The sequence below is a fragment of the Neospora caninum genome, chromosome Ia (assembly GCF_000208865.1).
Source record: "Neospora caninum Liverpool complete genome, chromosome Ia".
Classification (NCBI taxonomy): Eukaryota; Apicomplexa; class Conoidasida; order Eucoccidiorida; family Sarcocystidae; genus Neospora; species Neospora caninum.
Genome location: NC_018385.1, coordinates 2,166,655 through 2,178,022, shown reverse-complemented (window position 1 = coordinate 2,178,022; position 11,368 = coordinate 2,166,655). Strand labels below are relative to the sequence as shown.

The following is an 11,368-nucleotide window of genomic DNA, read 5'->3' as shown; positions in this document are numbered from 1 at the left end:
CAGCGCATTTTTTCGAATTCCTGGAAACGCGACTCGAGCAGCCTTGCCGCCTCCCCGCGGAGACACGTTTTGTGTGCTGAGGCGACGCACAGATGGAGCCCTCCAAAACTGTGTCTCTGAAGGAGTCCCGTTTTCTCTCTTCAGACAGCGGAGCTTCCCAACGTCGAGATGGCTCGTCAGGGGCATGCAGAGCGGCTTTAGCAAAAGCGTAAAAAAAGTATAGGATGTCCTCTCTGCGTCGAGTGACAGGGACGCGCGGAGCGCAGCGGCCTCCCTTGTCATATGAGAACATGTGCATGCGTGCATATTTGTGAGTATATGTGGTTACAAGTGAGACTGTGTACGCGACAACCGCTCACTGGGGACGTGGGATGTGCTGATGTTGCCTATACATGACGCCGGGACACACTGTCGCTTTCGACGTGGCTGCGTTCGCGTTCCTGTCTGAAATATGCAAGTCTTCTGCGCCTTTCTCGCACGGCGTCTCTCGACCTTCTGTTTTTCTCTCGCGCGCGCGTGTCTCGCGACGCGCCAGCTTTGCCCGCGGGGGCGCGAGCAGAGCCCGAAGCGAAGAGGCCGCGCGGCGCCTTGTCTCGCCGTCAAACGCGAAATCTCCGCTTTCGCTCGACACAGCAACACACACATCCCGTTTCACCGCAAAAGGGGTTCCAGAGACAGATGCATGCTTTGCCACAGACATCAAATGTTCCAAGGCAACAGATAGCTGGCGTCGCTGCTCAAATCACTGAACTCGGCCTGCTCCCGCACGCACGTCTCTCTGTCTTGTCCTGTTCGGTCGGCTTCGGCTCCTCTCTCGGTCTTTGCATGCCTTCGCCGAGCGTCGAGCGAAGCCTCCATTTGCTGCAGCGAGGGAAGCACGCGCGTGGCGACGAAATCGCGCACTGCCTGCCGCGATGAAGTCGCAGAAAGCGTTTTCTCTCGCGCCGCCGCGCCGGTCCCACTCTCACGGGTGTCTAGGGAGACACTCGGCGAGGGCACCCGAAGAGACAAAACGGAAGAGTTCGCGCGCTGGAGGGCGGCAGCCACGAACGGCGTGTACGCGTCGCTGAGGGAGCGCGTGTCGTCGTAGAGAACTTGGATGAGTTGCAGGAGAGCTGAAGAAGTGCACAAAGGCCACGCAGCGAGACAGGGAGAGACGTGGACGCGAGAAAGCAAACCAAGTCACGAGAAACCGACACCAACAGAGAGGATAGTCCAGGAGGATGGGAAAACGTACACGCAGTCGAGAGTAAGAAAGCGGGAACCAGAGGATAGCGCAGATGATGCCCGGAGACGAGGCCGATCACGGGCGTGAGATAGAACAGGCCCCCAAACGCACGAAAACGTTTGCCTTTTGTGCATCTTCTTTCTTAAAACCACGCTCGTTCCGCCGATCCTTCCAGAAGACGCCACCTGAGAGTCGCCCTCTCGGTATCTGAGCAGGTGTTCCCTCCCTGCGCTCATCCTCCCCGTCCCCTTTTCTCCTTTCCGGCGTGTCGCCTTCTCTGCCTGTGTGCCTCTCGCTATGTGCATGCGGCTCCTGTTGACGCCTGCATCTCTTTCCTTTTTCTCGGCTGTGTCGCAACGGTGGGGGACTACCCGTCTCAGGTTCTCTTCAGAGGGTACTTTCTCGCGCCAGTCTAACAAAGCGGAGTTGTTCTGCTTCTGCGGAAACGCACCTGGCGCCGACATTCCCAGAGACTTGGCTGAGTTCTCGCCAGGCAGCAGGAAGCCCGCGGAGCCGGTCGTCGCGGCAGTCAGTTGGAGGCTGAGCTCCTCGTAGACGCAACTCTGTAGAGACAAGACATCGCTCCTCTGAGGCATTGGACAGTTGCGGATTTGAGCCGCTGACCTTCGAGTCATGCAGAGATGCCATCCTGCTCTACCTCCCCTTATCTTTAGAAGGAATCAGAGGGACGTCGGCCCCCGTCATTGTAGTCCGTAGCCACAAACTCTTCCAACTGAGTGGTGAAAGAGCGGCATCGGCGCCGCTCTACAAGGTGAACGGCGCTCTCCGCCGACACAGACATGCCCGATTTGAGCTCGCGAAAAAAAACCACAAGCGTGTTTTCCGCCTGGAACGCGTGTCGCCGAAGCCGTCGAGGCTTGCCCATTTCTCCGTTTCCATTTTAAGTCGCGCGTTTCAAAGTCGCAGGCGTCTCTGTGCGAGAGGTCTTAACTTTTCTGCCAAGCGCGCGAGAACGCGAAACCCATGTCTCACCAAAAGCGTTTGAAGGAGTTGGTCGACGAGAAGCAAGCGCAACGCAGCGAGGCTCTTGTGCTGATGCAACAGGGCGGCGTCTTGGTTTTTCACGGCGCAAGACCCGACGAAGACTCCGGACCGGTCCTCGCCCTCGGGCTCTTCTGAGGCTCTGAACGGTGCCGAGTCTTCTTCGCGCTGCGCAGCCGCGGAGGTCCGCGTCTTCATCCGGAGACCCGCAGACGACTGTAGGCCGAAAACACCCAGATTGGAAGCCACGATGCAAAGCGACAAAGGCCACAGAGCGCAGCCCGAAAACAGTGAAGAAAAGCTGCCGCACGAACGAAGCAGAAGGCGCTCTCAAACGAGACCAGAGACCACGCGCCACCTGGACGCTCGTGAACGGAAAGAGCTTCACGCAGATTCAAAAGAAAATCAGGCATGCACGTCACTGATATATATATATATATACCTATACAGCTAATATATATATATATATATATATATATGGAGTTGGGCTCTCTGCCCGCCGTGTCGCGTAGCACCTCTGCGCGTGGCGACACGCGGGCGAGAGTTGGAAAAGGGAAAGCCTCTCGCATCTGGATTCCGATTCTTACAGCGGCGATTTGCAGTTCGCCTAGACTGCGCACGCGTTCGAGGGCGTGGAGGAGGAGGGGGAGGACGGGAAGGAGGAGGAGGAGCACGGCGGGTCTTCCCAGGGCCAGGATGCCCCAGACGGCTCCGAGGACAGTTTCGAGGCTGCTCTGGGGGTGAAGCAGGTGGCGTTTGAGTTGGAGAAGAACGGCCGTTTCAACGCTCTCCATTTGTTCTCGGTGCGCGCGAGCGCGACAGAGAAACGCGCCGAGCAAGTGGGCAGCCTGCCGGCGCAGTTCGAGCTGTTGAGGCGTGAACGGCAGCAAGGCGCTGGCGACAGGCTCCGCGGGGACGCGCGCCGGCGAAGACGACGAAGCCGCGAGCGGCAGTGGTCGCAAAAGACACTCCATGAGAGGCAAAAGAAACTGGTGAACCTGCACAGAGAGAAGGAGGAAAGACATGAAGCAGGATCGAGCGGAGACGAAGACCGACGAAGCAAGAGAGGGAAGGAGAGACAGAAAGGGAAGGAGAGACAGAAAGGGAAGGAGAGACAGAGAGGGGAGAAACGAAGAAACGACAACGGAGACAAAAGCGGAAGAAAGAGGAAGAAAAAGGAGAGAAACACGAGGGAGCAGAACAACAGAGAGGGAGAATGTGAAGAACCCCAGAGAGAAGAAGACAAGTCGAGAACGAACAGGATCCAGGTGACTTTTTCTCTTTTGGCTTCCGTATCTTGGGTGAAGCCGACATTGGCACGTGCATCGGCGACCACGAACGAGATCCCACCCGCCGCGGACTGATGAACGCAAGCTCCTTTTCATGCGGCTTCGTTTCTCGTCTTTGCGCAGGGGACCCCAACTGTCGCCAGGCGCTCGTCGGTTCATCTAAACAAAGGGCGAGACTCCTCTCAGGCCCCTTTTCCACCCTAGCAAACACGTCAAATTGCTAAAACTACCAAGTTTTCCCTCGATTGCGGTTGGACACAATCCTCCAGATATGTACATGTGCAAATATTTGAGCTTGGTGCTATGCAGTCATGTTTTATCGGACGTTTTCTCTTACGTGACTGTGGAGGGGGAGATGAGGGTTCGCGAGGATCGCCTCGGCAAGGCGAAGGAGGAGAGTCGCGCGATGGGGCAAGTGAAGACATCCCCCAAGCTGAGCACACAAACCGCGCAGCGAAGGACAGAACGCATGCAAACAAACACACAGGATTTATCTTCAACACGTTTGCATGCACGCCAACACACGGCCTCAAAACACCTTCCAGGTGACTGCTGACAAACACAAAGACGCCCTGTCAAATGCGAGATCACGTTTCAGAGCACAAGTTTCCCACTTATGCATAAGTATATGCCATATCGCAGTTACACACACATATTCATACGCCGTATACTCAATTGGCATATACATGTGAATACGAAGATACATATATATATATATATATATTTACATGGAAAGGTGACTGAATAGGTCGATACGTCTAATGTAGAAAAATAGAGATTTACAGATGCTTATTTCCCTTTTCGTAGACCCGAAGGGCCACAGAGACGCGCCTGTCTGATGCCCATGGAACTCTAGGAGGTGGATGTGAAGGCAGAACGTGTGCCCAATTGTCCCTTTCTTCGAAGACCATCCACCGCGACACGTTTTCGGAGCTATATGCAAGCTGCATATGCAACTGCCAGACTATAAGGCGAATACCTCGACAGCAAAGAAACGCGCCAAGCAGGGAAGGAGTTGCTCGAGCCCTGGGATGGAACTGACGATTTTCAGCACTGCGAAAAAAAGGATTTGTTTTCAGACACATCAACATGTGCAAGAGGTGCACAGACTTCGTCCGCGATCGAGATCCAGAGACACAAACACATGTTTCATGGACGGAAAATGAACCTGGACCTCGCGAGACACTCAGGCTTACATACAACGCGATACCGAATCGAGCATATATATATATATATATATATATATATATGCATGTAGCTACAGATTTGCGGAGCTCCATAGAGATGTCGACACCACAGCGAACTGTAGGTGTGAACGTATACATAGATAGATGTACAGTAGATTGAGAGACGCACGGTTGCATATACAGGTACAGAGTGAATCATTTTAGAACTGTGTGGATCCCTAAACAGACGCGCATGCACACGGATTGAGACAGAGCAGTCATGTAGTGAGGAAAAGTGCAAATTTCTAAGGGAGCAACTGGGCACCGAGGTTCCACGTGGGGCGCACTTTTCCGGAAGTTTCGCTCGTAGTCGACACCGTGTTTTTCTTCCATCGCTGCCTGGAGGGTCTCGCGTACGGCTTGAAGGAACTGCTGATGTTCCTGCAAAATCGCAGCACAGAACGCAGACTTTTCTTCGTTCAGAAAAGCAAGGACGAGCAACAGGCGAAATCCCCAAAGGCAGCCGTGGAGACAAACGTGTACATACGAATCGGAGAAACACAGACGAAGAAATGCATGTGGATAGGTAGGTAGATCCATAGAAGCACACATGGAGACAGGAATAGACAGATAAAGAAAGGAGTCCCCTGAAGGGTGCATGCGTCTCCAGCCTTCCACCGGCCGCGTCGGCCTCTGCTTCCAGACAGATTTCATGGAAAACCTAAAATCCACACGTTTGATTGGCATTTGGCCGCTCAGGTGCGTGCGCTTTTCGGCAGACTGGCGGCTGGCCCGAAACCCGCCTCGCGTAGCACGGGATCCTTGGCACCGTGAGAGAGACGTCTCCCGCTCCTAGTCACCTGGAGGAGCTGCGACGAGCTCTCCCGGGAACGTCTGGAGACCGATACACCGGCCAGGGTCAATCATCCTAATTGTTTTCCCCTGTCCTGCATACCTTCCCGAGGGCGTGGCAAAGCCGGGGAGCGACGAGGATCCTTTCAAGGCTCAGAGGCCAGGCCGAAGGCAGTCTGTCTTTTTCGTCTCTGTCTTCACTGTCGTCTTCGGAACTTTGGCCTGAGGAGTCGTCAGCGTCTTCGCGAAAAAATGTGACGCGTTTGCTTGACTCTCTTCGTTTTCGTCTCTTCTCCTTCGCGTCCTCCTCCGGCTCCTGGCTGCGGTCGCGCCTCTTCTCGCTCTCGCCTCGCCGCCGTTTCCGCCGCTCGCCCTCGTAGATCTGCAAGCTCAGCGCCCACTTCCGACTCCGCGGGCTCCCCTCGTCCTCAGTCTTCTTCTCCCGCCGCTCCCTGCATGCCAAGACGTTCTGGGGGATCGCGGGCACGCTGCCTGCGACGGCCATCCAGTGAATTCCAATCGCCTCCTCGCGCGGTGCCGGCAGCTTCAAGTCCGCGTATATCAAATCGATCAGGCGCGAAGACGCACAGGCGCTCGACCCGGGAGCGAGCGTCAGCGGCTTTTTCTCCTTCCCGCTGTTCCTCGAAACGGAAGACGACAGCCCCTCCACGGTGACCGCGCTCGCTGCGGCAGAAAAGAGAGTCGAGTCGAGCGACTTGCTCCGGGCCCCCGAAGAAGACGGAGACGCCAGAGAGAGAGCGCTCGGTCCCTCAAAAGGACGAAGCGTTTCGCGGCGAACAAGTTGAAATCCTTCCTGCGCACCTGCAGCTCGTGGAGCCACCACGAAGCGAAACGTGCTTGGGCCACTGTAGGAGAGGAGCGGCTGAAGGCAACCGCAGGAAGACGCGGAGCGAATGTGCGTGTCGATCCAACGGCGGATCGCAAAGGCGAGAACAGGCCTCTCCATTTCTGCTGGGATGTGTGTGTGTGTGTGTATGCAAGCAATGCGTGTGTCTTCTCTGACAACACCACAACCGTTCGTCTCCCTCCGTCGTTTCTCTTTCCACGTTCTCGCTCGAAACGGTTCAAAAACACCGCAGCCACAGACTCAGGGCATACCGTCGACGCCCTTTCTACACACCCACCCCTCTCCCTTCTCTGCTTTCCGTCACTTTCCTCCCCCTTCTCTGCTTTCTGTCACTTTCCTCTCCCTTCTCTGCTTTCTGTCACTTTCCTCTCCCTTCTTTGCTTCCTGTCACTTTCCTCTCCCTTCTCTGCTTCCTGTCACTTTCCTCTCCCTTCTCTGCTTTCTGTCACTTTCCTCTCCCTTCTCTGCTTTCTGTCACTTTCCTCTCCCTTCTCTGCTTTCTGTCACTTTCCTCTCCCTTCTCTGCTTTTTGCTGCTCTCTTCCGCCTCTGTCTTCGATCGTTATTTGGCGATCCGGCTGTGTCTCCACACGCGTGTGTGTATTTCACTTGAGGACCTACGGGTATCTTCAGCATGTTCATCGCTTCGTGGACATCGCCGACTGTTAGGACGCCTTCCTGGGCGACGCGGGCGCTGTGCTCCATCAGTTTCTTCGCCGTTTTGATCAGCTGCATGCAGCCGCGAGAGCACGAGAACACGCAACTCAGCTACGAAAAACCTGTGAAGGGCAGCGGCGGCGTACAGCCCCGAGAGAAGGCGAAGGCCGACACCAGCACAAAAACGGGACTCTAGGCAGCAGACAGCTAAGGCCGCGAACAAGACGAGGAGGAAGGAGCAAACGGAACGCAGTGAGAACACACAGAGGAGGGCCAGGCAAAGCGAAGGAGAAAACAAGCGGCCCGAAAAAACACGGCAACAGAGACGGGCATCGTCTCCAGTTTCTGCCCCATCTACGGAAAGCCTCAGCTGCGGGCGCCTTCCCGCGTGGGGAACTGAAGAAGGGACGTGCAGGAACAAACGCACTCTCCATCACACAGCCTCTCTTTCCTTCACTGCGAAGCGCCTCCGCGCTCTCCTCGACGCGAGGTGGAACTGCCTCCCAAGCTGTCTCCGTGCTAGATGCTTTCCGTAACGGAGTTTCCTTTTCGAACGGTCCGGCGTGTTTCCTCTCACCTGGACCAGGCGAAACTGCACCATGGACCCAATGACTCTGGCGGCCGCAGGCGAGACGAGAGTTTCCTGGAGAGCGAGAAGATTCTCCAGTTTGTCTCCTCGATCTCTGCCTCGCTCTCCAAAATTCTTCTCTGGGGCGCCTTCGCCTCGCGAGGCACTGCAGTAGCCGTGCGTTCGCGCGATGCTCAGCACGTGCGAAGTCATGAGAGACGACGTGGGGAGAGAAGAGAAGAGCGGCACGTCGAGGCTAGAAGGCAAAACATCTGGCCGCGACTGCGGGAGAAACGTCGAAGAGACAGGCGGTCCGTCACTCCCCTGTCCAGAGGACGTTGGGCGGTTCGCAGAGACTGTCATCGCGTTTGGCGCGAAGGCAGGCTGAGAAGAAGAGACGGCAGAGAGAGCGGAAGACAAAGAGGAAGAGACACCAAGCGAGGCAGGCCTTTGCACGAAGTCGCTGTTAGGTTGCTCTCTTTGGGCTTCAGGGGAGGGGTGCGGCGAGAGAGCTGCGGAGGGCGGAACAGAGTCGCTAGACACCGGGAACGTGGGAGGCTGCATGGTGAAGAGAGGGGGAGAACGAGAGGCTGAAAGGGGGGAGAGCGCCGAAGCCGATCAGGCGACTGGAGCGCCGATGTCATTCTTTCATTGTTCGACGGACGTTCAGATGTTTGCTGGGAGGCAAAGGAAACGAGTGATTCCTTGGGCACGACCAAAAGTGTGCCACGGGTTTTCGTTCCGCGATAGGAGAGGCGCAAAGCGTGAAAACGGGCCGTCCGTACAGCCGAAGAACGTGGCAGGATTTGCGGGCGCACCTCCACGCACCGGTTTACGCAGATATTGTTCTCGGCGGAGGAGCGAAGAAGTTGCCTTGCGCTCGAGAGTCGCATGCGGTTCAAAACAAAAAAAGGATTGCGTTGAAAAGTTCGACAAAAAGGTGTGTCCAGGCGGTGGAGGGCAGAGAGACGAGACACCGGGCGCCTCGATCCGCGGAAAAAGCCCGGAATCTTGGCTGAAGACAGAAATCGCCGATTCAAGGAGCAGCTGGATGAAAGACGAGAAAGAAGAGGGGGGGCAAAATGCTTCAACGGTTGGAAAAGCCCGAGCCCCAGCAGGGGTGGACGAACGCCTGCGCAGGAGTGTCCGGACGGCGGAAACACAGAGAGATCCAGCAGTTCGCATTGTTTGCGGCGAAATAAAACGACCGCTCTCCTCTAACGAAAAAAGACGGGGGGGGAGAATTCGTGAGTCTTTCCAGACTGAGGACAGGAAGGGTTCCTTTTGCAAAAAGGAGGAAAGTCTCGCCAAGATGCACAGTCTCCCTGCATGCTCGCGCGTCGCCTTTGCGCAAGCGGGCCTCGAGTTGGGTTGGTCCTGCTGCGAACACAGCTTTCTCTCAGCCTCAGAGGAGAATTCAGTTGCACGGAGGAAGCGTTGTCTCCCGTGAAGTCGCCGTTCCGAAAAACGGAAGGACAGAGATAGTAGCGGCGCCCACACCGCAGTTGTGCGTGAGGAGCCGGCGCAGTGTATGTGTAGCTTCCGTTCTTGAGAGAACATTTTTTTCTTGTCCGGGGGCCCGGCCTACGAGAAACGCGGCTTCCCCTGCTGTAAGCGGGTTCTCCCCTGCAACACAAACCACGTCTCCCAAGTTTGGGTTCGTCGAAGGGGCTGTCGGTACTCCGTCCTCGCGAGCTCTGTTCGGAGGCCAGCCAGGGTTGCTACTGTCTGTGGTCTAGGTCGGACCTTCGGGTGTTTCGGCCAACACTGTACACCGCGGTGGTATTCGCGGGAGGAGAGCGCTCGAGAGATGCAGGAACCCCACCGTCGCGTCACGCAGTCGCACATTCCTGAGTTTAGTGGACGTCTCTGTATGGGCACTTGGTCTTGGCAAAGGCGGGGCCTCCAGTCACTAGCGGCGCAACAGGGACCATAGAATGTGCCGCTCACAGCGATCTTTTGCGGCCAAGTGAAAGCATTAACATGCACCGGGATTGTTAACTGCTTCAGCCCTACGAAGCGTGTGGTCTGGTGACTTCATCCTGTGACGCTTGCTGTCTCGTGGGTCTCGTGACCGGGTATCGCTTCCCACGGTGGTAGAGAAAGGTAACTGGGGGGGCGCAAATTTATCGGGAAACTAGCCATCCGTTTCCCCTGGATCGGCTGTCAGGTCGCGTGGACCAACTTGGGTGGTATTTCGTTGTGAACATACAGACTGGTTGCAGGGGGACACACAACAGAGTTGCCAGCAGAATGTCGCGCCCGAGGACATTTGACGCAGCGTCTGAACTGTTTCATCTCAGCGGGCTAGGTTGACAACGGGGTTGCTGACCGCAGGACTAACAGCCACTGGCAGACGCATTCACCTGACGCAAAGAACAGAAAGACTTCATTTCGACAGGGAATTGCTGCCTCGGGAAAGACGGGGGTGTCTTGCAACGTGCGACTCGGCTGCAGGCTCGTTCCGGAAAACAGCTTTTGGGGGGCAGCGCAGCTGAAGGGTAGCTGGTCGACTCAGAGGTCCAGGTAGAGCTGCTATTGAGTGGTTATCTGCACGAGGGTTGCCGACACAACTCATCTGGTGACGAAGGTCATGACGGGTCAGGTGCGAATGCATGCAGGCAGACCAGTATTTTGGAAGAAACAGAAGCGAGGAATCCTGCTAGACGGGCTCCCTCGGTGGTGAGTGAACAAGTGCCGTGTTGTTGAGCCTTTATGCGTCTCTCACAGGGTTCTAGACTACATGGTAGCCTGTTGGCAGACGCAGCGGCAAAAATTGCACGGTAACAGAGATGTGGCGATGAAACGGTGAATGTAGGCGGCTTCTTATCGGCACAGGCACGTCTCCGGTTTTCTGTTTTAGAAATACTCTGCGGCGTCACAGCGAATTTGCCACGTTCCGCTTTAAAAGCCCGCTGTGACACCCTGGATGTTTTCCTGTGTCTGCACGTGCGCGTGCATACGCAATATTTGGAGATACGGCCTGTGCACTTATACACAACACGCATTTCTGTGTATTTGCTCAATTTATGTCCTCGGTGGGTAAGGCTCCCTTCGCCGGGAAGGGGCGATCTAGGAGACCGGCCATTCCGGGACAGAGAAAGTTTTATGTCTATATAGTTAATCGGGGCGCAAAAAACGGACGAGGAAGGCGGGAACGAAACCGATTCGGCAGACAATAGCAAGGCTGACCTCATGTTGTGGAAGCTGGCCAGAACGCCAGGTAAGGAGCCTTAAGCCTTTTCTCCCGTACACTGCTGTTCCATGATAGAGCCTGGACAGTGAAGACGCAGCTCCATTGTCATCTGTGGCAGCGTGAACACTTGGGCGTAACCGGACAGTGACGCGAACCAACGCCGTCCAATACCCCGCTCTTTCACTATTCGCTCTTGAGGGTGAAGACGGCCAACCGACACAGCAGTTGAGCGCAGCCTGAGAACCCTCCTAGGGTGTTTCCTCGACTGCGCGTGCTTGCAAAGTGAGCAGGGAGTCTCCCCGCCGCTTGAACCAGACAGAGTTCACCCTCTGTTGCTTTTAAAGATAACGACGGGGTCACGACTGTCCAGAAAAACCGAAAACGCGGCCCTCAGAGTGTTTCGAACGGTTACGACATACCCGCCAGCCCGGCCCGAAGTCGACCGGGGCCCCGAGAAAACACCACGAAGCGATGTGTTGCGGAATTCCGAGGGAACTGTCCGGCCTTGCTCCTTTTCTACGGAGAACTGTTGTTTCACACGGA

The 11,368-nt window shown here is 55.9% G+C and overlaps 1 protein-coding gene across 1 annotated transcript; it reads right to left on the bottom strand.

The window, feature by feature from the left end:
• Window positions 1–699: 699 nt before the first annotated feature.
• NCLIV_002340 (conserved hypothetical protein) lies at window positions 700–8,193 on the bottom strand (the record flags this gene model as incomplete). Its single annotated transcript, XM_003879733.1, has 10 exons — window positions 700–1,115; window positions 1,680–1,791; window positions 2,222–2,446; window positions 2,818–3,228; window positions 3,857–3,952; window positions 4,499–4,572; window positions 5,033–5,126; window positions 5,641–6,420; window positions 7,026–7,133; window positions 7,639–8,193. The coding sequence occupies 10 exons, from the start codon at window positions 8,191–8,193 to the stop codon at window positions 700–702; spliced, it is 2,871 nt and encodes a 956-aa protein (XP_003879782.1).
• Between the last annotated feature and the right edge of the window lie 3,175 nt (window positions 8,194–11,368).